Source organism: Arvicola amphibius, chromosome 8 (assembly GCF_903992535.2).
Source record: "Arvicola amphibius chromosome 8, mArvAmp1.2, whole genome shotgun sequence".
Taxonomy (NCBI): domain Eukaryota; kingdom Metazoa; phylum Chordata; class Mammalia; order Rodentia; family Cricetidae; genus Arvicola; species Arvicola amphibius.
Genome location: NC_052054.1, coordinates 101,194,403 through 101,219,241, shown reverse-complemented (window position 1 = coordinate 101,219,241; position 24,839 = coordinate 101,194,403). Strand labels below are relative to the sequence as shown.

The 24,839-nt window shown below is 46.8% G+C and overlaps 1 protein-coding gene across 1 annotated transcript in view; it reads right to left on the bottom strand.

The window, feature by feature from the left end:
* Nucleotides 1–75: 75 nt before the first annotated feature.
* Col6a3 (collagen type VI alpha 3 chain) overlaps nt 76–24,839 on the bottom strand; it is an 80,755-nt gene continuing 55,991 nt past the window's right edge. Inside the window, exons 24-44 of the mRNA XM_038338382.1 lie at nt 24,437–24,472; nt 23,888–23,950; nt 23,121–23,183; nt 22,816–22,878; nt 21,432–21,494; nt 20,657–20,707; nt 20,482–20,517; nt 19,980–20,042; nt 19,563–19,625; nt 17,991–18,023; nt 17,872–17,908; nt 17,753–17,764; nt 17,171–17,664; nt 15,529–15,625; nt 14,038–14,736; nt 12,682–12,784; nt 10,688–11,475; nt 8,547–8,810; nt 7,070–7,168; nt 1,616–1,780; nt 76–824 (exon numbers count right to left, since the gene is read on the bottom strand). Of these exons, the coding sequence (XP_038194310.1) occupies nt 811–824; nt 1,616–1,780; nt 7,070–7,168; nt 8,547–8,810; nt 10,688–11,475; nt 12,682–12,784; nt 14,038–14,736; nt 15,529–15,625; nt 17,171–17,664; nt 17,753–17,764; nt 17,872–17,908; nt 17,991–18,023; nt 19,563–19,625; nt 19,980–20,042; nt 20,482–20,517; nt 20,657–20,707; nt 21,432–21,494; nt 22,816–22,878; nt 23,121–23,183; nt 23,888–23,950; nt 24,437–24,472 (3,306 nt within the window). The 3' untranslated portion in view covers nt 76–810. The remainder of the gene's footprint in view (nt 825–1,615; nt 1,781–7,069; nt 7,169–8,546; nt 8,811–10,687; nt 11,476–12,681; nt 12,785–14,037; nt 14,737–15,528; nt 15,626–17,170; nt 17,665–17,752; nt 17,765–17,871; nt 17,909–17,990; nt 18,024–19,562; nt 19,626–19,979; nt 20,043–20,481; nt 20,518–20,656; nt 20,708–21,431; nt 21,495–22,815; nt 22,879–23,120; nt 23,184–23,887; nt 23,951–24,436; nt 24,473–24,839) is intronic.

The following is a 24,839-nucleotide window of genomic DNA, read 5'->3' as shown; positions in this document are numbered from 1 at the left end:
CCCAGAACCCTTGGCCTTGGGGAAATCTTGATGGTGAGCAAAATAGAAACAAGAAAACCAAGACCACAAAACCCATGACATTCAATATACTTTATTAAAAAGTTTCTTTGTATAAATTTCCTCAAATTTTAAACATTAAATCCCACCTCCAAACTCCAAGACAACAACAATTAAAAAAAGAACCCACGTTAGGGGAATGCCAAAAATATTCTCTATTACGACTTTCTTCAAATTCTTTAATGGAGGCATTTGTCCCAACAGTGCACCAAGATGAAGGGGATCTGCTTTCTTCTAATTAGATCATTTTTCAGAGAACTCTAGACGAAGGAAGTTGCTTAACGTCTAATCCAGGAAACTGGGGCCAGGAAAAGGTTAGACTCTCGCTTCTCCATCTAAGTCATGCGAATACAGGGACATGAACCAAGCAGAAACATACAGAGGAGCTGTGATATTGAGACTACGTTCTAGACATCGCGTTTGCCTGGCACAGGCATCCAATGAAACTCCAGCTGGAATTCGAGTTTATAGGAATGTTCACAGAAACACCAGCAGTGGCTAGCAGTTCCATAACGGTCCAAGTATACGGTAGAACTGCCTGGAGACGGAGAGCAGGGTCCACAGACACGTTTAGCACCATATCGACAGGTCACGTGCAGAGGCTTTCCTCCCGAGGTTGAGTGTCAATCAAAGCAGGAAAAGGCACCGTGCTGGGGCATCTACCCAGAGCTTCTATAAAAAATGAGTTGGAAATGGCCGCCTCCTTCTTCTCCCAGAGGTACGTGTTGCCGGAAGGCCATGCTTGGGTTCTGGTCAGGCTGATAAATCTGGGCCGTGGAAAGTATTGAGTGTGGAAGGAGAAAGAGAAGAATGAGGCAAGAGATGATGGGGAAAGAAGATAAAGAAGAGAGGTCATCACTAGACATAAAAGACGTTGTGTTTAGCGTAGCAATGTCCCCACAGCCTCAGCCTTCCTCACTGGATCCTGGGATCTTTGTGGCCTAAGGTCTGAAATCGGAGCCCACCCTGAAGGAGCCCAGCCTCACCTCCACTTTGTGCATTAGCCCTCTCCCCACTCTGACCCCAGGCCCTGAGCCATTGCTTACGGAATTTCCCACTATGATGGAAAGGCTGAATAGCCCCAGTATCAACATTATGGTTTATAGGAAGTGAAATTAGTTTAAAATGAATACATGAATGTTTATCGTTAGTTTTCTGTTACTGATCATTATTCTATTCTAACAATCATGTATATATAGTGTGACATTTCTAAAGAAACAAGGATGTGGTAGCATTTCTGATATACTTGGCTCTGTGGTTCCTAACTGCCAAAGATACACATGTGCTTTTAGGAAACAAATCAACCATCAAAATAACTAATTTTGTGTGGCTGTGTGTGTGTGTGTGTGTGTGTGTGTGTGTGTGTGTGTGTGTGTAAAATTAAAAATTGTATCTCTTTTTAGTGTTTCCATTGGCACATTCTATCTGAGGATACAATTTAACTTTGTTCAGGTTTTCCACAATCATTGTAATTCAAATATTTCCCAGTGGTGAGGTTGCTAACCCAGACATCTTCCCTTACGAGAGAAAGATGAAACCCAAGAGAATGGCCGCTTACCGGGACTGCACATCTTCTCACATTCTTCCTGGGTCTTGAATCTGTTCTCATTGCCCCCGCAACCTCCATACCAGAACCTCTTGCAACCTTTCTCGTTCATGTCATAGTGCCATAGCAACTTAAAGTCGCCACAAGTCCCACCATCTTTGGGCAGCTTACAAATATCTAGAGTATGAAGGAGAGAAAGGAGCGCCAGTCAGACTGTACCAACAACTCAGCCTCCAGAGTCCATGTCAGAGCCTAGGGGAGGATCTCAGGGCTACAGTAGAGAAGGGTTTTATGGTGGGAAGGCTACAATCTCCCCAAGCCTCAGTTTCCCCACTCTTGCACTGACAGAAGAGTCACTCTCGGGTGTGCAAAGAATAACTAAAACCACACCAAGTATCTCCTATGAGCCAACATTGCATAGCAACAATAAAACGACTAACTTCCCTCCCCCATTTCATTCTCCAAGCCATTTGCTATTTAGTTCCTTCTGTCTTCAGTGCCCAGAGGAGAAACTGAATTTTCAGACCACAGACTTTTCTACTCCTTGGTAAAATGTCATGAAATTCCGTTAGAACATACTTCAAAAGTAAAACTGTACGTTTCACAAAGAAAGTAGATTGAAAGTTTGGATAGACTGTAAGTGGTCATCTTTTTAAAATATATTTTACTTTCTTATTTATGTGTCTGTGTGCTGCATCCGATCTGCTGAAACTGGAGCCATGGGCAGTTGTGAGCAGCCTGACATGGGTGCTGGGAACCAACTAAACTCTGAACTTCTGCAAGAGCAGTAACCACTTTTAACCGCTGGACCTCCTCTCCCGGCTCTCAACAGATGTTCTTTAGGACAGGTATGTGCACACACATGTGTAGCCAAGTATCTTCCCAGCCTCTCATATAAAACTAACTTGGAGAAGAAACTCCTCACCAAAGCAGAAATGCCCCAAGGCAAGAATGAGAGGGAGCAGGAATTATTTTCCCCTCCAGTTAAGGAAGTGCATGTTTTGAATGTATACTTGAGCTGTACCCCAGCTGCAAAGGAAGGCCAGGTCCCCTGGATGCCTGCAGAGGTGAGTTTACAGTTTGAGAGCCCCAAGGCTTCTGTTTACAGAACTTTCTGGCAAACTCCGGAGTTTGCTTGGAATGATGTATGCATGTTAAAGTGCTTTAATCCAAAGGTCTGGAAGTCAAAGCCTTCTTTCAGCAAAAGCCCTAGGAGCAGACGACGTGTGTGTGTGTGTGTGTGTGTGTGTGTGTGTGTGTGTGTGTGTGTGTGTGTGTGTGTGTGTGTGTCTGTGTGTCTGTGTGTCTCTGTGTGTCTGTGTGTCTCTGTGTCTCTCTTTCTCTCCCTCTGTGTGTGTGTGTGTTTGTGTGTGTGTGTGTGTGTGTGTGTGTGTGTGTGCCAGCAGCTACCAGCCTGACATGGCGCTCTCCCCACAGAAGGCCCACTTCCATTTAACCCTGTGCAAACCAGAATGTGATTGCTGTAGTAAGCGCTTCCTTGAGCAAAATCCAGAGGGATCAGTCAGAAGTAGTCAAAACATCACTGGAAATGTGTTCCTCGGCAGTTCCTAGTTTTAAGAACACAAATTGACCACCTTGGGTACGGGCAGTGTTGATGTGTTGATACAAGATTCTGCCAATGCTTAAAGGCAGGTGTAAGTTTCTGAAGCCAGAAACCCAGTCTACAATTGAGGGTTAATGTTTCACTTCAGTTTTCCAGTGTGGTTGTGACTAAATTTTGGACACTTCCTTTCAGGGTTTATAAGTCAAACACCATAACCAGTTAAGCTGTCTTCTCCCAAGGGATCATTAGCTTCAAGGACAGCCAATGAAAGCATACATGTTTTACCTATTCCTCTCAAGTTGCAGAGTTTAGCTCTTTAAATTGTTATTGACATAAATTTCCCTCCATTACATTATCTTATGCCAATCAGTGGTAGATAGAAGATGAATGGAGAGAGAGAGAGAGAGAGAGAGAGAGAGAGAGAGAGAGAGAGAGAGAGAATCTATTCATAGTGGAATATAGCTAACCAAATGATGTATTGCCATATTAAATTTACTTTCTATCCTACCAAAACAAAATGCTACAAAATATAAATGATAAACAAACAAACAAACAAACACAGCATGCACCAATTGTAAGTCATATTTGGGGGTCAGAAGTGATACTATGAGAAAAAATGTGTATCTTAGAATCAATACAACAATAAAATTTTGGCAAGCATGGGCCAACCATTCATTTGGAGCTGTGCAATCGACCCAGTTCTACCTGCTCTGATAAAATGCAGTCAGCCCTACAGACTGGTCATTTTCTAGGATAAGTGACAATGGACACCAAACACATGAAGAGGTCTTTTGGCTAGCTTTGGCGCTGACACTTTCCTTCCACAAGAATGGTTAAGCTATTGATATGCGTTTCATTTGGTAATAGAGAAAAATAATCAATGCTCGTAGTTAGACTTGCTTTGTTTAGAAATTTTCACTTTGACTGTAAGATGCATAGAAAGAATTCACCCCAAGGCTTCACCAGCCGCAAGTGAGATGAGAAAAAAAAATAGTCACCAACAAAACTCTAAAACCAAAATTAACATACAGTGCTCGGCCCTTGCAATAATAAGCTTGTGGTTGTCCATCAGCGTCCGCCCACTCAACCTCTCCCTGCCTTCCCAAGTGAGGTAAAACTGAAGGAATTGTTCAGCTGTTGCTAAGGGCCCTGTTTAACAGGCAGCGACCAGACTACTGCAAAGTAGCTACACTGTAATATTTAAGAGCCGAAGAAAATAAAAGGTGGAGTGGGAGCTTGAGGAAAGCTTATCTTGCTTGGTTTTAGAAACACAGATTTTTTTAAGCATTTCAAATGTGATATCTCAAAGTCTAGAATCTTGAAAAGCAAGCAATGGATGGCACCATAGGTCTACCAGCAGAATCACCTTTCGCCTTCAGGCTAGGTCTGACAGAGGCACAGTCCTCTACCAAAGGGACAGACCGCAGACGGAGGACGTGGAGTCAGAGTCCCCTCCCTTTGTGAGGCTGTGTCGCTGACACAGACAGTCACCTGCAGCCTCAAACTGGGTGCTCCAGGCCCAGCAGTGTGTAACCTTGACAGAGTCGTGGGCTCCATTAAAAAGCAAAAGCAGCATATCACCTCTTTTTATATAGTGCTGCCTGTCTGGCTGGAAAATGCCTCCCTAAATCTGAAAGCGGCAACTCCACACTGAAACACAGAACAGCCTGACCCAGATTCATGTTTCAAGATTATGCTGTTTACACTAACTAAACACTGTTTATCCAGTCTTATCCTTCCGAGATACACATAAAAGAAACAAAACCATCCCTGAATCTTGCTATCTAGGAGTTCCTCTAGGTCATTATTTTTCTCCACGAAACAAGAATTTGCTAGAGATTTTGCATTTTCTATACCCTAAGAGGCAAAGGCGAATAAGAGGGATTGGAATGGAACATGTACTTTTCTGTGCCTTTGAAGTGCATGCATACTAGGTCTTTTTCAACTGTTTTTTTTTTTATTTTTTTCTCTTCCTAAATTTTATTATTACTATTAGGAGAGAAGGGTGTGCCATGGTGTGAGTATGAAAGTCAAAGGAAAATATAGAGTAGGTTCCCTACTTCCACATCTATATGGATTCTGGGGGGGGGGGGTCAAAGTCAGGGTGTCCATCTTGCATTGCAAGTGCTGCACCCACTCCGTCTTCTCACTGCTCCGTAACCAGTATCTTGAAGGGAAATCTGGGAGAGCCCAGCTACAGAGATGTGGCTTCTATTTGAGGTCAGTCTTCTTACTGGGGCCTTCTGAGAATACACCGGAATAGACTGTGTAGGCAGAAGACTGTGGTGGCTCTTCGGTGTCGCTGCAGCTGCAAATGCTTCTTACAGAGGATGACTCGCAGAAAAAGGACACAGTGAGAGGCATTCCATTCCTCCTAATGGGCCAGAAAGTACCACACCATCTCTACGCTGACAGAAGCTTGCACTCTGAGGACTATGAAACAGCACCGCATCTAAGTTCTCGCGGGATTTTGAGTCCTGTTAGTGCTGGCATCTTTGGCTGGCCCGTCCTAAGTCAAATATGTTGAGCACTGCAGTAATCACTTCCTCAAAGCTAAGGAGATGAGCCAAGCCTCCGCTCTGCTAATTGAGCGTGGTAGTTTGCGTGAGAATGACTCCCACTGGCTTGTGTGTTTGAACATTTGGTCCCCTATGCTGGCTAGTTTATGACAATTTGGCAAGAGCTAAAGTCATCTGAGAGGAGGGAATCTCAATTAAGAAAATGTCTCCATAAGATCAGGTTGTAGGCAAGCATGTAGGGCATTTCTTAATTAGTGATTGATGGGGGAGGGCCCAGTCCATTGTGGATGGTGCCATCCCTGGGCTGGTGGTCCTGAGTTCTATAAGAAAGCAGGTTGAGCAAGCCATGGGGAACAAGCCAGTAAGTAGCACCCCTCCGTGGTCTCTGCATCAGCACCTGCCTCTAGGTTCCTGCCCTGAGTTCCTTTGATGATGAACAGTATCTGTAAATGTAAGCCAAATAAACCCTTTCCTCCCTAAGTTGTTTTGGGTCATGGCTTTTCATCACAGCAACAGCAACCCTACCTAAGACAGTTCCCAGTTGGTAGAACAGTTTGAGAAAGATTAGTAGGTGTGGTCTTGTTGGAGGAAGTGTGTCCTGGGTAGACTTTGAGGCTTTAAAATCCTCCCACCATCCCCAGTGAGTTCTCAGCTTGTGGATCAGGAGATGGGCTCCCTGCTACTCTGGCTGCTTGCAGCCTGCTACCTCTGCTCCACCATCATGGATTGACCCTTATTCCTCTGAAACTGTAAGCCCCAAACAAACTCTCTCCTCCATAAGTTTCCCGGGTCATCGTGTCTTACCACAGCAACAGAACATTAGGGGCTTACAGGTTCTCAGACTCATATTCCAAGGACATAAGTCATGCCTGTCACTAACAGACACACTCTGGTACCCAAAAGAGTGGTCTACAAGACCAAGCCAGAATGTGGTGTTTCGGGAACTGGGAACACATCCGAATCCTCGTGTTCTGTGGGGTCTAATCTGGTTGTCTGGTGTTTCCTAAGCAGCTTCTTATAGGTAATTCAATGAGTGAGTGAAACCCTATTCTTTGCAGTACCACAGACCACAAAGTCAACCCTAGCCTCAATGTTAGACCGAGAGAGAGGAAGTGACTAATAGGGACAAGCATGCTACCCACGGGCTCAGAAGCAGCTCCCTCCAGTTCCCTCCAAAGGATGGTGACAAGCATGGCTCTCTGCATTTGAATCAGACAGTTTTCAGAATGAGATGAACGCAGCATCAAGAGCCCCCTTGGAACTTACCCCATGGAAGTCACGCGAATTAGTCTCAGGCAGGTGACCTCAATTTCAAAGGATTCACAATGCCTGAGCGAATACTTCCTGAGATCCATCAGTGGACCTATTATTGCCATGACTCACCTGTTTTAGTGAGAAACAATGGTTCTGTGTTCACCATTAGATTGATAGTTGAACTAGACGCTGATCGCGCTGGCTGAAGAGGTGATGGCTGAGCTTTCTCTATAAGGAAAAAAAAATGCAGGCAACTAGTAGTTGACTTAGAAACTAAAAGGACTGGGGAATGCTAAGCCACAGACGTACACTTGCTTTTCCATATAATTAATCTCTTAGGGTGTTGTTGGAACATAGAAGTCTGTATTCACTACAGATGTTGTGATATGCATGTTAAATGCACCTGTTTCAAAGCAGGTGAAGGGATCCCCTGACCCAGAAGAATGGTGTCCTGGAGTTGGAGACTCCCTAGCCTGGGGCTACTGGTGGGAATTCATCTCTTCAAGAATGATTCCGCCATCTGAACCATGCTGAACTAAGGAGATGCTCTACCCCCATCCTTGTGCAGAGGGGTCAAGAATAGAGGGATGAGGACCCAGAATGACTCGGAAAGAAGAGAGGTGTGGTCCCGAGTGGTTCAGAAGGGCTGGAAATGAAGGACATGGTGGTGTATATATGGTGTAAGTCCCAGCCACTTGAGAAGTGAGGTAGGAAGATTATTTAAACCCAAGGGTTCCAGGACAGCCTAAGCAACATAGAGACCTATCAAGAAGAGGAGGAGGAGGAGGAGGAAGAGAAGGAGGAGGAGGAGGAAGAGGAAGAGGAAGAGGAAGAAGAAGAAGAAGAAGAAGAAGAAGAAGAAGAAGAAGAAGAAGAAGAAGAAGAAGAAGGAGAAGAAATTACTGAAAAGGAAAGAGAGAGAAGGCCTGAGCAAAGTGTACAAGCCAGCTGAGCATGGGTGGGTAGGGCGGCCAGGGAGGGAGAGACTGGCAGACCATCTGGTGTCAGACCCTCGAGTCAGACACCTCATGACTTTCCACACATCGAGAATTCTTAAACTCCTCCCTGGCTCCCTAAGGATTCGCTTCCGTTCTCTGAACTTGGAAACAGGGACAGGTAGTGTCAACAGAAACCCCACCACCTCCACAGCTAGGATTTAAGCCCCATTTCCCTAGGTGCCACCCTGGATGGGATGGGCTAAGGCAGAGCAAATCTAGTCTCCCCCATAAATTATCCCAGGAGCCAAGGATGAGAACATTGCATAGGGGGCTCCATCTTCCATGTGGCTGCTGTGTTTTAGATCTGCAGGGTGCAACCTAAGTACCCAGGATGGACAGGTTTTACATTTTATTTTATTTTATTTTTGGTGCCTGTCATGGAACTAGCTCATGTAGACCAGGCTGGCCTTGAACTCATAGAGATCCCCCTGCCTCTACCTCCCGAGTGCTGGGATTAAAAGTGTGTGCTACCACCACCTGGTCCAGATTTTACTCTTTAATTGGGTTAGTGCTTCAGAATAGACTCAGTACATCATTGTTTTACAACCTGATTGGCATGCCATGTAGAAATCAAGAACTAAGTGCTCCCAAATGAGCCGTGCACTTACTTGTGTTGAAACTTCCTTGGTAGATGGTTCTGACCTGGGACTGCAGGTAGGCAACCACAGCCACATGATACATCTGTCCAGGCAGCAGGCCACCGATGACACGGTCCGTGACAGTGAGGTTTTGTCTCAGAACCAAGGACTGGTCATGGGCCGAGGTTACAGTGAGGTCATAAAAATAGGAACTAGAGGGCTCGGGCCGCTCCCAGTGGAGTCTGGCGCTGTGCTCCGTGACTTCAGAGACCTGCACTTCTCGGAACACTCTCGCTGAAAGAGCAGAGCAGAGGGCAAGGTTAAAAAGTAAAACTCCTCATGACACGGGACACTTCACACGGACACGTGGGAGCTTCAGAAGAGGTCTGGAAGATGTCAGCGGACAGCCATCCCAAAGCTTGCCAAGGGAACCAAGGTCCCATCCGTCCATCAAATCCTCCATCGACCTGCATGGTATGCCACTGCACAGTAACAAAGCCCCCCCTTCTTTATCAATAAAGCACATAAGTAACTACTTTGATTTTTCTATCAAAAATCACTTGGTAAGATGATACTTTAAGATGCTAACTTCCAGCATGTTAGCAGGAAGTTAGGTGTGCAGTACAAAACCCGTCCCAAGATTCCAAGCCATGGAAAGTCATGACGTTTTAGGCTATGGCAAGAACTGGTTGTCAGGTGGTCTCAGCTCTCCCTCTGCTCATAAAATGAAGATAGTTTCCACTGTTTTGAGAGCACATCTGTTCTAGGCCCATCTTCTTTTGTAGCTTATAGCATTCTGTAGACTCTTCCTACCTCCTTGAAGGAAAGGAAACAATAATCCTCCCTGGGTCTCCTTAACTCAGCCATCCCTCTCTAACAGAGTGAGAGACGTGCTTTCCTTGGATCAGAACGAGCATGTGTGTCAGCCTCTGAGGAACAATTGACTTCCTGAGGTGCAATTTCTCACTTTACTGAACAAGCCCTCGTTACTGCCACAGAGCTCAGTGTGGGGGATCCCTTTCTGTGGCCATTTCTTTTGGAAGGAATGGAGTGATTATCATGGCGTCAGATTAGATCTTTCCAAGTCATATTACAAGGGGGAAGGTTTGGTTCCAGAAAGAAAGAGAGAAAGAAACAAGGGAGGGAAGGAAGGAGGGAGGGAGGGAGGGAGGGAGGAAGGAAGGAAGGAAGGAAAGAAGGAAGGAAGGAAGAAGGGAAAGGAAGGGAAGGGAAGAAAAGGAAGGAAGGACAGCTATGGATGTGGCCCCACACAATCATAAACTTACTTAAAATATTACAAAAATGTTTCCTGTGTAACTCGAAAAACTTGAACTTTGGAGATGACCGTGTCACATGGCAATGTCAAAAAGTTGGACAGACTCCTGACCAATGACCCATAGGTGATGAGGCCATGGGACCCAGAGAAGAGCTCACTACTGCTCTGTTCCTGAACTAGTGTGATTCCTAGCTGCATTCTAAATGCTTATCTTTATACCCACAGGCACAGCTATCACCCCTCATCAAAGATGCTCGTTTTTGCAACAGATGGAGACCAACTGATAGCGGGGTATCCAGCGCTAACTGATAGCGGGGTATCCAGCGCTAACTGATAACCGAGTATCCAGCGCTAACTGATAACCGAGTATCCAGCGCTAACTGATAGCAGGGTATCCAGCGCTAACTGATAGCGGGGAATCCAGTGCTAACTGATAGCGGGGTATCCAGCGCTAACTGATAGCCCAGTATCCAGTGCTAACTGATAGCTGGGTATCCAGCGCTAACTGATACATCTTCAACACAACCTCTACACCTAAGGCTCAGGGAACATTATGGAAGAAGGGAAAGAAACTCTGTAAGAGCCAGGGAAACAGGACATCTACGGCAGGGAAACTACACCTGAGGAAGCAGGCTTGGCAGTAAGGGAAGGCGTTGCTTTCATCAGGACCCCAGCAGCCTTGAGAGGTTGGAAGAGGAGAAGCTGCTTCGAGATACAGAGAAAAGCAAAAGCGGCATGCGGACAATCCTCTGTCACGGCTAGCATCTTCTACAGTCTGTCATCAGCTATTCCAACCTTGGATCAGCAGCCTACCCTGTAAACAGGCTTCCAGGGCCATAGCCTCGGAGTGGTAAACGCATGCATCAAAGATGGCTCTCTAGTCAGCTTTTCTTACCCACGGGCTTAGTAGTGGCTGGCTTGGTGGCAGCTGGTTTGGCCTGTGGCCTGGCGGTCTCTGGCTTAGTAGCAATTGTCCTTGAAGCAGCAGCAACCTGTCTCGCTGCTGCAGGCTTTGCTGCTGCTGGCTTCGCCGCTGCCGCAGGTTTGACTGTGGCTGTGTTCGTGGCCACAGGTTTGGCTGCCACATGCTTGTTGGCAGAGACTGGCTTCACAGCGGCTGGTTTAGCCAGGGCTGGCTGAGCTGGGGCTGGCTGAGCTGGGGCTGGCTGAGTATGCATTGGTTGAGCAGGAGCTGGCTTAGCAGGGGTTGCTGGCTGAGCTGGGGCTGGCTGAGTATGCATTGGTTGAGCAGGAGCTGGCTTAGCAGGGGTTGCTGACTGAGCAGGGACTGACTTAGCAGGGGCTGGTTTAACAGGGGTTGCTGGCTGAGCAGGAGCTGGTTTAACAGGGGTTGCTGGCTGAGCAGGGGCTGGCTTAGCAGGAGGAGGTGCTGGTTTAGCAGGGGCTGGTTTAACAGGGGTTGCTGGCTGAGCAGGGGGTGCTGACTGAGCAGGGACTGATTTAGCAGGGGCTACTGGTTTAGCAGAGGCTGGTTTAACAGGGGTTGCTGGCTGAGCAGGGGCTGGCTTAGCAGGGGTTGCTGGCTGAGCAGGGGCTGGCCTAGCTGGTGCTGGCTTAACAGGTGGCAGATTCACAATTGCTGTTGGTTTGGTTGTTGTCACAGGCTTCATTGTGGTCACAACTTTGGGCGTAAGACTTGAATTAACATTATACGGAGTGTTTCTGTTAAAAACAAATCAAGCATTACCTGTACCCATACTTTTGCATGTTATGTGAACTAGAGAGTCATAACCCTATGATATATAGGAAATTTGTGGTTTTAGCAACATCCAGGTACTGGCGTCAGTAGATTTTATATAGCATTGCACGTACTATTTCTTACTTTTAGAATCTACCCCTAAGAAAATACGGAACAGCATATTAAAATAGAATTATTCAAAACAATTATATCAATTATAAATAAATAATTATTTATTTTATAATTTTAATAATTATTTATTTTCAACTGATAAGAAAAGATGGAAAGCAAAAGAGAGAGGGGAAAATGTTTAACAATGTTCTAATTTAAACAGCTAACTGAGTCATGAATGTGGAAACCAGTACTATTTGTTTGCGTATAAAGTATCTCCTCATTAGGTGAGGTAGCTCACACTTACACTCCTGGAACACTGGAAAGATGAGACAGGAGAATTGCTATGAGTCTGAGATCATCCTGGGCGACAAAGTGAGATCTCCAGGTCGTCATAGACTACACAGTAAGACCATGTCTCAAAAGGTCAAAAGGAAAGGAGGGGGAGAGTGGGAGAGGCAGAAGAGGAGGCAGAGGGATGTGTAATGCAATACAGCAGACCCTCAACCCAGTTCACTCTTGCCACACTTGAGACTAGGCTAGCCTCGGGGCATATTGACCCATAAAATGTGGATTAAAGCAACAACCTTCTAGGATGGGCTTAGGTCTCAAGAAACCCTATACTTAGTCCTTTTTCTTATGAAAACCCTCCTGGTCAATTTGTGAACAAGCCCAGGCTAGGCCACTGAAAGATGAGGGGTCCTGTGGAGCAGAGATGAACCTTCCCATCTATGCCAAGGCTAGACCCGTCTGTCCATAGCTAAGAAACATATGATCATCCAACACAAAGGAGGCCAGTAGGAACAGAAGGAGGAAAAAGCACCCTGCTGAATTCAGTCAGAAATTTCTAACCCACAGGATTGATAACTGTTCTTGTTTTAAATCTCTAAGTCCTGGGTGCTTCATTACGCTGCAGAAACTAACCAATATGAAAGCATGCTTAAGAACTCACATTACTTTAGGGAAGGCCTAATGTTTATGTTTCAGTGTCTCCACGAAGCTTGGGATTGGTTGGAGAAATTCTGCTCTACAGCCTCTCTAGTGCTATGGCCATTTGGTACAACAATTACAATACTTACACATGTTTGTGGCCAAACTTTACACCATTCTTCACTGGTTGGTCCCCTTGGAACCAGTCACACTGTTTCCTGATGTCTGGGGGCAGGTAAAATGCATTTTCACCTAGAACGGAAAAAAAAACATCAAACTTCGTGAGGATCATATGGAAATTAAAATTAGTGTATTGATGAGCTGGGTACACCAATACTTGGGTGACTCCGTTTAAAGACAATATGTCCTCAATGGGAGAAAGCAGAACAGAATCAATGAAACTTTAAGTAGAAATTATAACAGGTTCCAGACATGAACATCTGATTATAATCCAGTTATGTTAGTTTTGTGGAGCGCACTCTTCTTCTTTACCCCTGGATAAGGCTGAGGCTTGCCTTTGCTTCACGCTTTCCTGGAATGTTTTGCGGGGTAGGCCTTCACAATGTGAAGGATGTTGTTCAAGGGGCTCGGCTTCCTCTTCAGTGGTGAATATTCAGCATGGGCATGATTTCTTATATTTTATAGACCACCCTCATTCGTTTGATATGTCACCTGTGCTGATTCGCTGGGAACTATAGCATGCCCTGGCAAATACAATGAACTGTTTGTCCCTATAGAGGATGCAGTCTCCAGACACCACAGAGCTAGAGACAGATGATCCATAAGCCACATAACTGACACCCTAAGTCCAGTGTTCAAAGGTGGGGACTACTGGGAATTAGTTTTTAAGATAAATGCAGAGCAGGCACTGAGATAACAAAGAGGAAGAAATGAGAGGGAGGGTATGTCCCACCTGGAGGCAAACATAGGTCTGACAGCAAATCCCAAAGCAACGCAAACCCTTCTAGAAGTTTCCCTCAATCTCCCCAGCAGGATAGACTTCCTTTGGCACACCAGCATACTAGGTCATGCATAGTCAATGTGTGTTTGGTCCATTTGTAAACTAGTTGTGAACCCTTTGGAATACCATCAATGTCTCATGGATGGATAGAAAGTACCAATCAAATGGGCAGAATAAGCAAGCAAAGGATATAAAAGGTGTGGCCTATATATGCCCTGTTGACTCTAGCTCCTAACTCAAGGCACAGGGTTGTCTCTCTCTCTCTCTCTCACTCTCTCTCTCTCTCTCTCTCTCTCTCACACACACACACACACACACATAATATATGTGTGAATGTATATATATGTGCATATGTGTATATATTGTGTTGAATGAAAATATATATACAAATATATATTTATATTGTATTAATATACATACTTGGTGCATGAATTAACAAGGTCACATCAGCACATAGATGTGTATATGTGTTTTCTGTAACTGTTCTCCCAGCTTTATGACCACAATATGGACCAGAATACGCTATGTGTGGCATAGGACTTACTGTTCACGAAGGATGGGAGCAGTCTCCCAAAGCGCATCAGAGGCTCCTCGTTGAGCTCAGTTGATTTGTCCACAAGCTTGAAGAAGACATCGTTGGGTTCACTGGCAAAGCTGTACACCTCCTTGACATTTACCTTCCTGCCAATGCCCAGAACCACGAAGAAGTACCCTTTGCACTTGGCCTGAAGGATGGCTCTCTGGGCCTCCTCCAGCTGCTGCCTCTGTATATCACCCGTCAGCATCAGCACCACGATTTTGAGGTCTCGTGGGTTTGGTGCACTTTCAAAGACGTTCTCTATGGTGTATTCAATGGCATTGCCCAGAGCCATGGTTCCCTGCAACTGGGTCATCCTCCTGCTAAGGAAGTCCAGCAGCTTTTCCTTGGCACCGTAGTCTGTCAGTGAGAATTCCACCTTCACAGGGGGAACACTAGCATTGTTCACGGACTCGTAGGTGGCCTGCTGGACAACAGCCACTCTGGCAAAGTGCTGGGAGGCTTTGGGATCTGGACTCAGGTCCAGCTGCCTGACCACGTAGCCTATGTACTTCTTCATCTCGTTGAACTGGAACAGAGTGGTAGCCTCTGAGCTATCCAAGATGAAAGCCAGGTCTATGTCCACATCACTGCCCGCTGCCCTCCGGTCCCTGAAGGAAGGCCTCCAGCTGCCAAATCCACAGGATGGGTCAATATTGCAAATGTCTAGAAAAAAGTATAGTGGCCTATTATCTTGTGGTCCCCTCAGCATCCCCACCTTCTGGGAGTCAGGTACCACTATCATCACATGAGACAGAAACTTTGCTGGGAAGGATGGCACATATCTACAATGCTGGCTCTTGGGAGGCTGACGCAGGAGATCGCCAGGTTGAGGCAGCCTGGGATACATACAAAGACTATGCCTCACTGCCCTAATTGTGGCCAGATCTCAGTTTCTGTCCCCTCATTTCACTAAATGAAACTTGTCAATGACCTAAAGTCTTTGCAATGCTCGGTAAAACTAAAACACTCCTGTAAGGTGATCGACCAAGGGGACCTGGGGGGAGTTGGGAGGACCTTGGTCTTAGCATAGAGTAGGGAACCCTGATAGCTCCTTGGCCTTGAGAGGGAGGGAGGGGAGGTATGGGTGGAGGGGAGGGGGGGAAGGGGGAGAAGGAGAGGAGGGAAGGGGGAGAAGGAGGGGAGGGAAGGGGGAGGAGAAGGGGAGGAGATGGAAATTTTTAAATATAAAAAAATAAACCATGAAAAAAAAACACTCCTGTCACTTGCTATTCCTTAAAGAAACATGTTCTAAAATTACTTTTGAGCCAAACACATAGGCTCTAGATTCCAAGATGAGACCATCCTTGCATGGCCTTTACATTGGTAAATATAACGAGCCTTGAGTCTTAACTGAACTAAGCTCATCATCGTCGCTCTTCATTCAGACGTTCCTCTATAGTCATAACGTTAGTGGCTGTGGCTGGACAGATCCCCAGGCCCAGATGGACAGCTTACCCAAGCAAACATGGCAGGTGAGGACATTCTTCAGGAAGTCTGTGAGGTCCCCCCTTGCAGGCAGAACCAGGGCGTGTCCCACTGCTGTGTTATTGATCTGGTTTAGACAAGGGGAGATGTTGGGATGGACACACACACATAGGGAGTCATTATGCAAACAGGAGTAGGGACAGGACACAAACAACGAGATAACTCCCCCTTGGCTTAGCACCTTTTCATTTGGACTCTAGTACTTAGATGGTTAATTAGGCATTAAGTAAAGGGTCTGAGACATCCCTGGTAAACAGTGGGGGCTAAAATATTATAGTGGTGGTTTTAGCAGTGGCAGAAGCTAGCAAACACTGATGCATCCTTTCCCTGTTTCCTCCAGTTTAGACAGTGACAAGGAGACTCCTAGGAGATGAGAAGGTCCTGCCCATCCTAGCCATGGGCATGTGGCATCCGTGTAATGAGTCACAGATGTGAATGAGTGAAGGGATTCCTGTTGATCTATGGAAGCCGTAAGACTCTCGTGCGCGTCTAAGCTACTCAACTCACACAAAGTAAGATGAACAAAAATGTTCGCTCATAAGAACTCATGGCCAGGAGCCCAAGTTTAATACTGAACTCCAAACCCAATGTCTGACCTCAAGCCAGCCTAGTTTGGCAGAATAAACACTGAGGGATGGTGGCCCCGAGGGAACCTTAGCTTGTTGACACAGAAAGCAGTGACCCCCAACTGGTAAAGCACAAGATTCCATGTCACCCAGCCTCACCTCCCAAGAATGAAACCCAAGAGCAGAGACGGGTAATGTGCCATACCTGTAAGGCAGGTGGCAATGAGGACTAAGGACACCTAATTATGGTGAGGGACTCCGGTCCTTCATATCTATTGTCCATGAGTCTTGACTAATGTCACTAGACGTGGCTCTGAATAGACACTGCTGGTCAGTTAACAATTAAACACCCAAGTGAGGAGAGTGTGTGGGTTTTCCACAGGCTGCCTTAGGGGCCTAGTTAAGGAAAGGATTTCACAGTGGGACAGATCTTAGGACACTCGTATTTTGAGGACCTCCCTGAGAAGCTGTAGGCCCCCCCATGACCAGCTCTGGGAGAGTCTCCTCCTCCAGAACAGAGTGGAGCAAGCTGTATCCAGTGCATAGATCTCAGAGTCTGTTGGCCCAGCAACTTCTCCACACTTGGGGTCCTCATTAATACCAAGATTTTCTTATCCATTGGGTGGAAGTGAAAGTACAATGCTTAGAACACTTGTAGGAAGCAAATGCCCAAGACAGGGTCATCCAACACTTAAATTGAGCCATTTGGGGAGGAGCCAGAAGAATCCCACTCCACTGAGTGACAGAATTCACCCACACCAACACCCTCTACCTGCCCGGTAAGGACACAGAGCCTTGCTACCCAGCCAGAACTATTAGTATGTATGACAGGACCTGGAGGGAGTAAGTCACAGTCCCCTGGTTGTTGGTTGGTCCAATGCTGAAGCCATAGGCTGCTCTAGACACCCCACAAGAGGTCTCAGTTGGTCCAGCCCCACTAGGACCCTTTAGAAGACATAGAACCTGAATCCTTGGTGGAGAACATTCATTCCAGAGAGCCTTCTCAGGAATAAGGGGGGAGGGGTACCAAAGCACAGAGCCCAGACCTGCAGAGCATTGATGAGCTGGCGGTCCTCCTGGCTTGTAAGGAACAAGGGCGTGATCCCTGCATCCGAAAGCTTGAGCACGGCCTCTCGGAGCTGAGGGGATGCTCTCGTGGGCTTATTGCTGAAGAAAACGGCCACTTTTCTCATCAGAAATCCACTCCTCACACGTTTAAATGTGTTTCTGGCCACGAAGGACATTGCGGTCTCCAGGCTCTGTTGCTTAGATGTCAAGGCCACCTGGAGATTCTGAATGCTGTCTAACAGGGCAGACTTCTTCTTGGAGTCAGCAAAGCGAATCTCTGTGGTCACCTCGTTGTTGTAGGTGACCACAGCCACTCGGGCACCCCTCGGGCAGTTGCTCTCAGCGATGGTCAGATCTCCCACAATCCTCAAGAGCACGTCTCGCATCCGGCTGAAGGTGTCCTGAGTGACCCCCTCAGAGGTGTCCAGAGCAAAGGCAAGTTCTGTTGGGAATACAGGGCACTCCAGGGGCCCTGGGGGAAATGGGGGTTTCAGAGACAAGTTTTACTCACCCAAAGGAGCCTTCTCTCTTCAGAAGGATGCGAAATTACTAAAACTCACCATAGCAACAAGCTATAAAGGAAACAAAAAGAAGAAAAGATGAAAGTCAGGTCTGTTGGGCGAGAGTACCGAGCGTAAAAACATGATGCACCATAGGCAAGAGAAGAGCGAATACTTACGGCATTTGTCTTTGATATTCTGGATGAGGGCACATTGCTTGGAAGGAAAAAGAGAGTGTTAGAGAGGGCATGTGACAGGCGTGCAAGACAACAGTTCACTCTGGACACTCGCTACTTACATCAACAGAATCGCCTCGGTTGCCCTTGTGACCCTGCAAAACCAAGCAAGGACATTCTGAGAGAGGAAGCAGATGAGTACGGTGTGGAATTAGAGGGGAGGGGGACAAATGAGGAGGGGGGCAAGCACGATCGAGTCATGAGATGTGCACTTATGGAAACAGCAGAGTGCAACCCAATGGGCTGTGCAATGAACATGTGTTAAGAATTATAACAAAGAGAAAAATTAAAAACAAAAGGTCACTCGTTTGCCTTAGGAACATGATGGGAAGCAATAAACACTGCACATAACCTTGAGCTTCCACAGCCTCTCCATCTAAAATCAATTTCATTGTTTGAGTAGAAGAAAGACACTTTTGAAGACCAAATGTTCTCCCTGGGAAGTGAGCGGGGTTTGAAGAAGCACCCATCACACTTGGAAGCTCGCTGTCCATCTACATAACTCGTGAATCTAACCACAAGAATGTGGGCCCCTCTCAACTGCTCTTAGCAACAAGCACAGCTTCTCCTGAGAACATAGCTTCTCAACCAGGCACATTAAGCACAGCCCGGTCCCTGGAGAAGCAAAGGCAAGGGATCCCCACATTGTCCCCTCCATGTCGAAAGTACCCCATCTCTGCAGGATTCTACACTTAGGCTCTAGAAACAGACTCATGACTGCCCTCTTTGTCCCTATGTTTGGTCAACCTGATGGTCAAGCTTTGCAGGCTACTTGGCTGGCTTTCCCTGAAGCAGTTTCTTTTGGCTATTAACCTGAAATAACTGTGAGCCACCCTATTAAGTGGGTCACTCCTCCGTCTTGCAACCATTGCATTCCCAGGCTCAACCTTCATCCCTTGGCTTCAAGCAACCCAGTCCCTCAGAGTTTCCCTCTAGGAAGCTTGGCCAGCTCCTGGTTCATCTTGTCCATTCTTCCTTGAACCTCATGCATTTCAATAAAGGGACAAACCAAACATGGAAACAGTGGTATCAGTCACAAAGGTCCCTCCTTGGCCCTGGGGAAAGCATGACTGATGGACTCTAAACAATGAGTCAGTGGCTCCCTTGGGAATTTTATAGCCAGAGCAAGTGTTCCCCAAACCCAGATTTGGTCTAATTGTGCAACTTCTACAAGATGCACGTAAATGTACTTCAACTTGCTCTCTCCGAAGAAACTAAGAGAGAGAAAGTACAAAGGCCGCGGAGAAGCATATAAAACAAATTTAGAGCTCAGTGGTAGACCAACAGCTTGCCTGGTATGATTGGGGCCTTGGGTTCAATTCCCAGTACCACAAAAAAAATGTATTGTTTTCCTGTTTATGATTCTAGGGACAAAAGCCATAACAGACACATGCTCTGCCACTGAGATACATTCCCAGCTCCTATAAGACATTTTCAAACAGCAATATTTCAAAAACTCAAATGTACTTTTCTCCACCATGATATCAGAAGGGAAGCAGTTTAATGAACAGAGAGTCACACAAGTGCAGGGAACATTTTTGAGACCAAAAATGATAGGAAATTTTCAGAGCTCAGACATGCCTGTCACCCTTCCTTCCACCTACTGACTTGTTAGGAACTGGATGGATACTTACAGATGGTCCTGGGTAGCCAGGGTCTCCCTTCTGTCCAACTATCCCTGGAGGTCCTGAATTTCCCTAGAAGAGGTAGAAGATGGGACTATGAAGACTGACATCATCCAACCTTGTACCTAAGCCTCCCTGGAACCATGCTGGGGTGATCTGTGTGCTGGTGACTTTTGAGACATGCTGTAGAAAGGGCTGTCAGGGGCTCCCCCAATGGGACATGGCTAAAGAGGGACAGAGCAGAACACAGCTATGATGGACCATGAGGGCACTAGTTTGATACTTGGAATTCCCTTCCACCACCTCGATTGTCCCTGATCAGGCTGAGAAAAAAAAAAAGAGGATGACCTTTTAAAGGCCCAGCATCCCATCCCGTTGCCATGAGTCTGCTCATTCCCATCCGCAGTCAGACATGGGCGAACTTACCCTTCGGCCTCTGATGCCTTTGGGTCCTGGTGGTCCATCAGCCCCTGGCTCACCAGGAGTACCCTGGGAAGAGAGCCAAGAAGAGAGCCATCAAGGTCTGCACCAGAAGGTCCTGCTGAGAGTCCCTGGGGCAGAACTCCAACAGGGCGTCTGGACCATGCTTTCCAAATAGTTCACAGGTTCGCTTCTACAAATGGCTCCATGTATTGGTGCCATTGGCAGGGCCTAGATTTATTTCATCAATGGTGTTACTGCCAGAGGGGTTATGACATTTACGGGTCCCCAGTTCTTCCACTGTGCACATAACCTCAAGCACTATGGACAGCGAGCACTGCCACCTCCATCCATATAAGAGGGAGCATCTCAGAGAGAGCAGGGACTTTCCCAGTGTGGCCCTTAAGTGGATGACCCAAGAGTAAAGCTGAAGTACTGACTTCAACTCATGGGAAAGCCCAGGCTTATCCAGATGCAGTGTCTCTGTTCCATCACCCAGGACGCTCACCTTTGGTCCTGGGTACCCAGGGAATCCTCTTTCTCCCTGTAAAAGACAAAAAATGCCTCAGTACTGGGTCCCAACTTAATGCCATCTAAAATCAATTTTCATACAAGATGTGAGAAGCCATTGTTGGTGACTCTCAACAACGGGGGTTTCCTCAGGAGCCTCCGCAAATACATACTTTTTTGCCTCTCCGTCCTTCGCTGCCAACCCCGTCTCTCCCGTCATCTCCCTAAGGGGAACGGAGAGAATGTCACTGCAAGCCATTGCACCAGGCACCTCATAACCACCTTGTCACACCATCTCCACCCCCAGCAGAGGGGGTGTGCATGAATGGTTTCGGACCAGAGGCCAAGAGAAGGAGGCCCTCCATCTCTGTGCCCTCCTCCACAGGTGTGAGCAAGGTCGTGTCCATAGAGATGCTTAGATTTATGTGGCCATTTATCTAAGAGGCTCCTTCAGAGCAGGAACGGTGACCTTGACTGCTCGGACCTCTTGAGTCTTCTGTGCTTAGGTCCCACTCTCCGGTCCCCTTCGTGTCACCCTGCTACCCATTCCAGACAGCCCTCCTCTGGGCTCTGTGTTCCCAGGCCTGTGCCCACCACCACGTGAGGCATTCAGAGCGAACACGTTAATTGTTCCACAGCAAGAAGAGTGTGTTGGAAAGACATATCGATACTTTAAAGCTTGGGATTCTAATCATCTGCTGGCTGGCCCTTCCACAGTCTTCAAGAGGAGTGGCTCGCTTTAGAAAATCTCCCAACCGCCTATAGATTTATTTTCCATTCATAAAGCTGCCAATGAAACAAAACCCACTTTGCAATGAGCAGCTTTCGCAATTTTTAACCATATTCCCATTAAGTCAAGCAGGGGCCCACAACAAGCCTCTCTGGGTCCCGGCTTTCTGCACCTTTCAGCATGATCAGTGAGCCCTGCAGGGCACAGAGTGGCCTTACCGTCTCCCCACGGGGTCCACGGTTCCCGATGCCTCCCTTCGGCCCTGGCTCTCCTGGCTCACCCTACACAGGGGAAGAAAGGATGACTCATGGGGACCCGAGTCCCACAATTACTGTCCTGATGTCGGGGGTAGTGTTGTGCTGCGGGGTGCTTCATAGTTCACCCTTTAGGTTTCCATGAGATTCCTTTTTAATTGTGGTAACCCAGACACAGAAAGACAAGAGTCACATGGTGTTTCATGCATGAAGTGACAAAGGGTAAAGCATCATGAGAGAGTGGAGACCCATTACCAGCAGGGACGGAGTGGGGAGGGACAGAGCACAAATGAGTAACAGGTACCAGCACGCAGTTAGGTAAGAATGGGGTGTTCTAGTGAGCGCTGTGGGATGACTGTAGTTTAGAACAATTTATTGTATATGTCAACCAGAAGAGAGAGTGTCAAGGGTCCTAAGACAAAGAAATGACCATTTCTCTGACCTTATCATTATATGTATGTATTAAATTAATAAATACTGTTACATCCATAACTTTAAAATGCTAAGTGTAGGGGCTGGGGAAAAGGAAGCAAGTGCTTTTGTCAAATCCGACAGCCTGAGTTCAAACCTGAATTCCATGTGGTGGAGCAAGAAAAGGAAATCCAACCAAATTGTCCAATGATTTCCACACACCCACTGTGGTGTGTGCAGTGCACCACAACACTCTAGATAGATAGATCATAGATAGATAGATAGATAGATAGATAGATAGATAGATAGATAGATGATAGATAGATAGATAGATAGATAGATAGATAGATAGATAGATAGATGATAGATAGATAGATAGAGAAAGAGAGATATGAGAGAGATAGATGACTAGATACACATATATACATACATACATCTTAAAAAATCTTTTAAATCTTAATAAAAAACAAAATACTATTACTACATATGCTTTTTTTGCATGATCTCACTATGTAGAATATGCTGACCTGAAACTTACAGTAATATTCCTGCCCTACATTCCCACCGAGTGCTGAGATTGTAGACATGAGCCAGCACAAGTGGTTACATATCTAACTCTTTTTTTCATTTTGGCTGGATATTTTGAGACCCCAATATATAGTCCTAGCTGTGCTAGAACTCACTATTTAAACCAAGCTGGTCTCAAATTCACAGAGATTCACCTGCTTCTACCTCCTGAGTTCTGGGATGAAAGGTGTGTGCCACCACTAACTATAACATTCAGTGGGGAAAGTCGGGGCAGGGTATCTGTGCTTGTGATAACTGAGGCACAGGGGTCATGCAAAGAGGCAGGGGAGAAAGGCAGAAGGCAGGTGGCAGCATCCAGTTCAGCACAGGCCTCCATCCCTAAGCAAGAGCTACTGTCCTCCAGACAAACCTTCCTCCCCAGTGGGCCAGTCCTGCCACGTTCTCCAGGAACCCCAGCAGTACCTCCGCTTCCCTGTAAGACAAGGAGAGGGGTGTACATGAAGCATCAACTGTCCAGATTAAGGATCCTGGCTATCCCGTCAGAAGTCATGGGTGAGTTGTCACCCACAGATCCCAAGCATCCAGTGACCCTCAGCACTACCCACTCAAGCCCCGAGAATCACAGAGCGGTTCCTGCAGACTCCACACGGTCAGCCAGTCCTGCATCAGCTCCACCAGCCAACACACACTCCGGTGCCACACTCAAATGCTTACCCGAGGTCCAGAAATTCCTTGTTCTCCAATCAAGCCTGGAGGACCAGTGGGACCAGGAGGGCCCTAGGGAGTGAAAGGCCATGTCACAGGTTAGCACTGTTGAGCTGAGCCTATGAAATTCTATGAATGTTCAGGAGCCAACAAGAGGTCACAACCCAAATGCTAAGCAATCAATAAATGGAAAAACAGTTCTTCATCCATGTGGTGGAATATTATTCAGCCATTGAAAGGAATAAAATTTTGGCATGTGCTAGAACATGTCTGAAGTTCAGGCAAAACTGTAACAAGTGAAAGAAGCCCAACATACAAGTCCACCTATCAAGCTATTCCATTTATACAAAATATCCAGAATAGGCTAATCCATGATGACAGGAAGACCAGTAGTGGCCAGAGGTGGAGGGCATCAGGGTGCAGGTGACAGAGGTGGGGACAATAGGGGTGAAGGATGACAAGCATAGACAGTGACAGGAGTTAGGGTGACAGGCGTTAGGGTCTATAAGGGTGAGGGAGGGTGGGTGGAGAATGACAAAGGTAAAAGGTAACAGGTGGGAGTTGATAGGGCAGAGGGCAATGGAGGTGGAGAGCAATAGGGAGGGGGTGACTGTACACGCCTCCTTTGGGGTTCATAAAACATTTCAAAATTATTACACAATACAGTGAGTATTGTGGAATTGTCCGTAAAGGTCGAATCTGTGTTACACTACCATCACCTCGATTTAAAACAAAAAGACAAGGGTCTCTGGGGAAGTTCATGCCAGGGTACTGACCTGTGAGCCTCTGGTACCCTGCTCTCCTTCGAAGCCTGGCTGGCCAGGACCGCCCCTGTTGCCCTTGGAGACAAGACAAGCAGGTAAATAACCCCAGCTCTCTGTTCTGGACTGAGGAAAGGGTATAGGCAGCTGGTGAGAGTAAGTGCGAGAACCTACTCCTGGGGCAGCAGCTGTCTCTCTGAGCCTACACAATTGTGACCTGCCCATTCCACAGGGCAACTTTGAGAAATAAGGGTATTTCTGACTGAATCCTCTCTGGCACAGGCATAAAGGCAGGCCAGACACATGGGCGCGCCCGGCAGAAGGCTGCCCAGAACGGCATCTGTCAGTCATTTCCCTTCCTTCCACCCGCTCTGGAGATCACATGAAACACCTTCTACTGTAGAAGAGTTGAGTTTGAGACAATGATGGGGAAGAAGGCAGAGGCTTTGTAAGCTATTGGCCAGGGAGAATAGCTTACTTCCTGGACTGATAGTGTCCAGGAGTCTCCTGGGGAACTGGGTGACAGAGAGACCAGAGACATGCAGATCCAGTCCAGTGGCTCACCTTAGCTCCTGCAGGTCCCCTTCGGCCAAAGCCACCCTGTGAAAGAAGCCATATGACTTTGAGGAGGTGGTGGGGGATACCGAACCCTCACATATGTATCTATCCATTCTAGTGCAAATTCCATGCCAGAAATTAGCCCCTGTGTCTAGGAGGTTGGTGAGCTCCCACTGAAACCTTCCTTCCTCTCTTCCTCCCTCATCTTCAACAGGTTCTAATTCTATGCCGCGCCTGCTCGTTACTCCAGTGGAAGTTTGGGAATGACTCCTGACCTGCCAAGGAAAATAATGGCTTCTGACTGCAGAATCCCAGCCAGTTCCCAGAGAAGAATGAGAAGCAGGAATTCCAACCTGCCCATGGCCCTAACTTAGCAGAGCTGGGATTTCACTGCAGGGAAGGGAGTCCC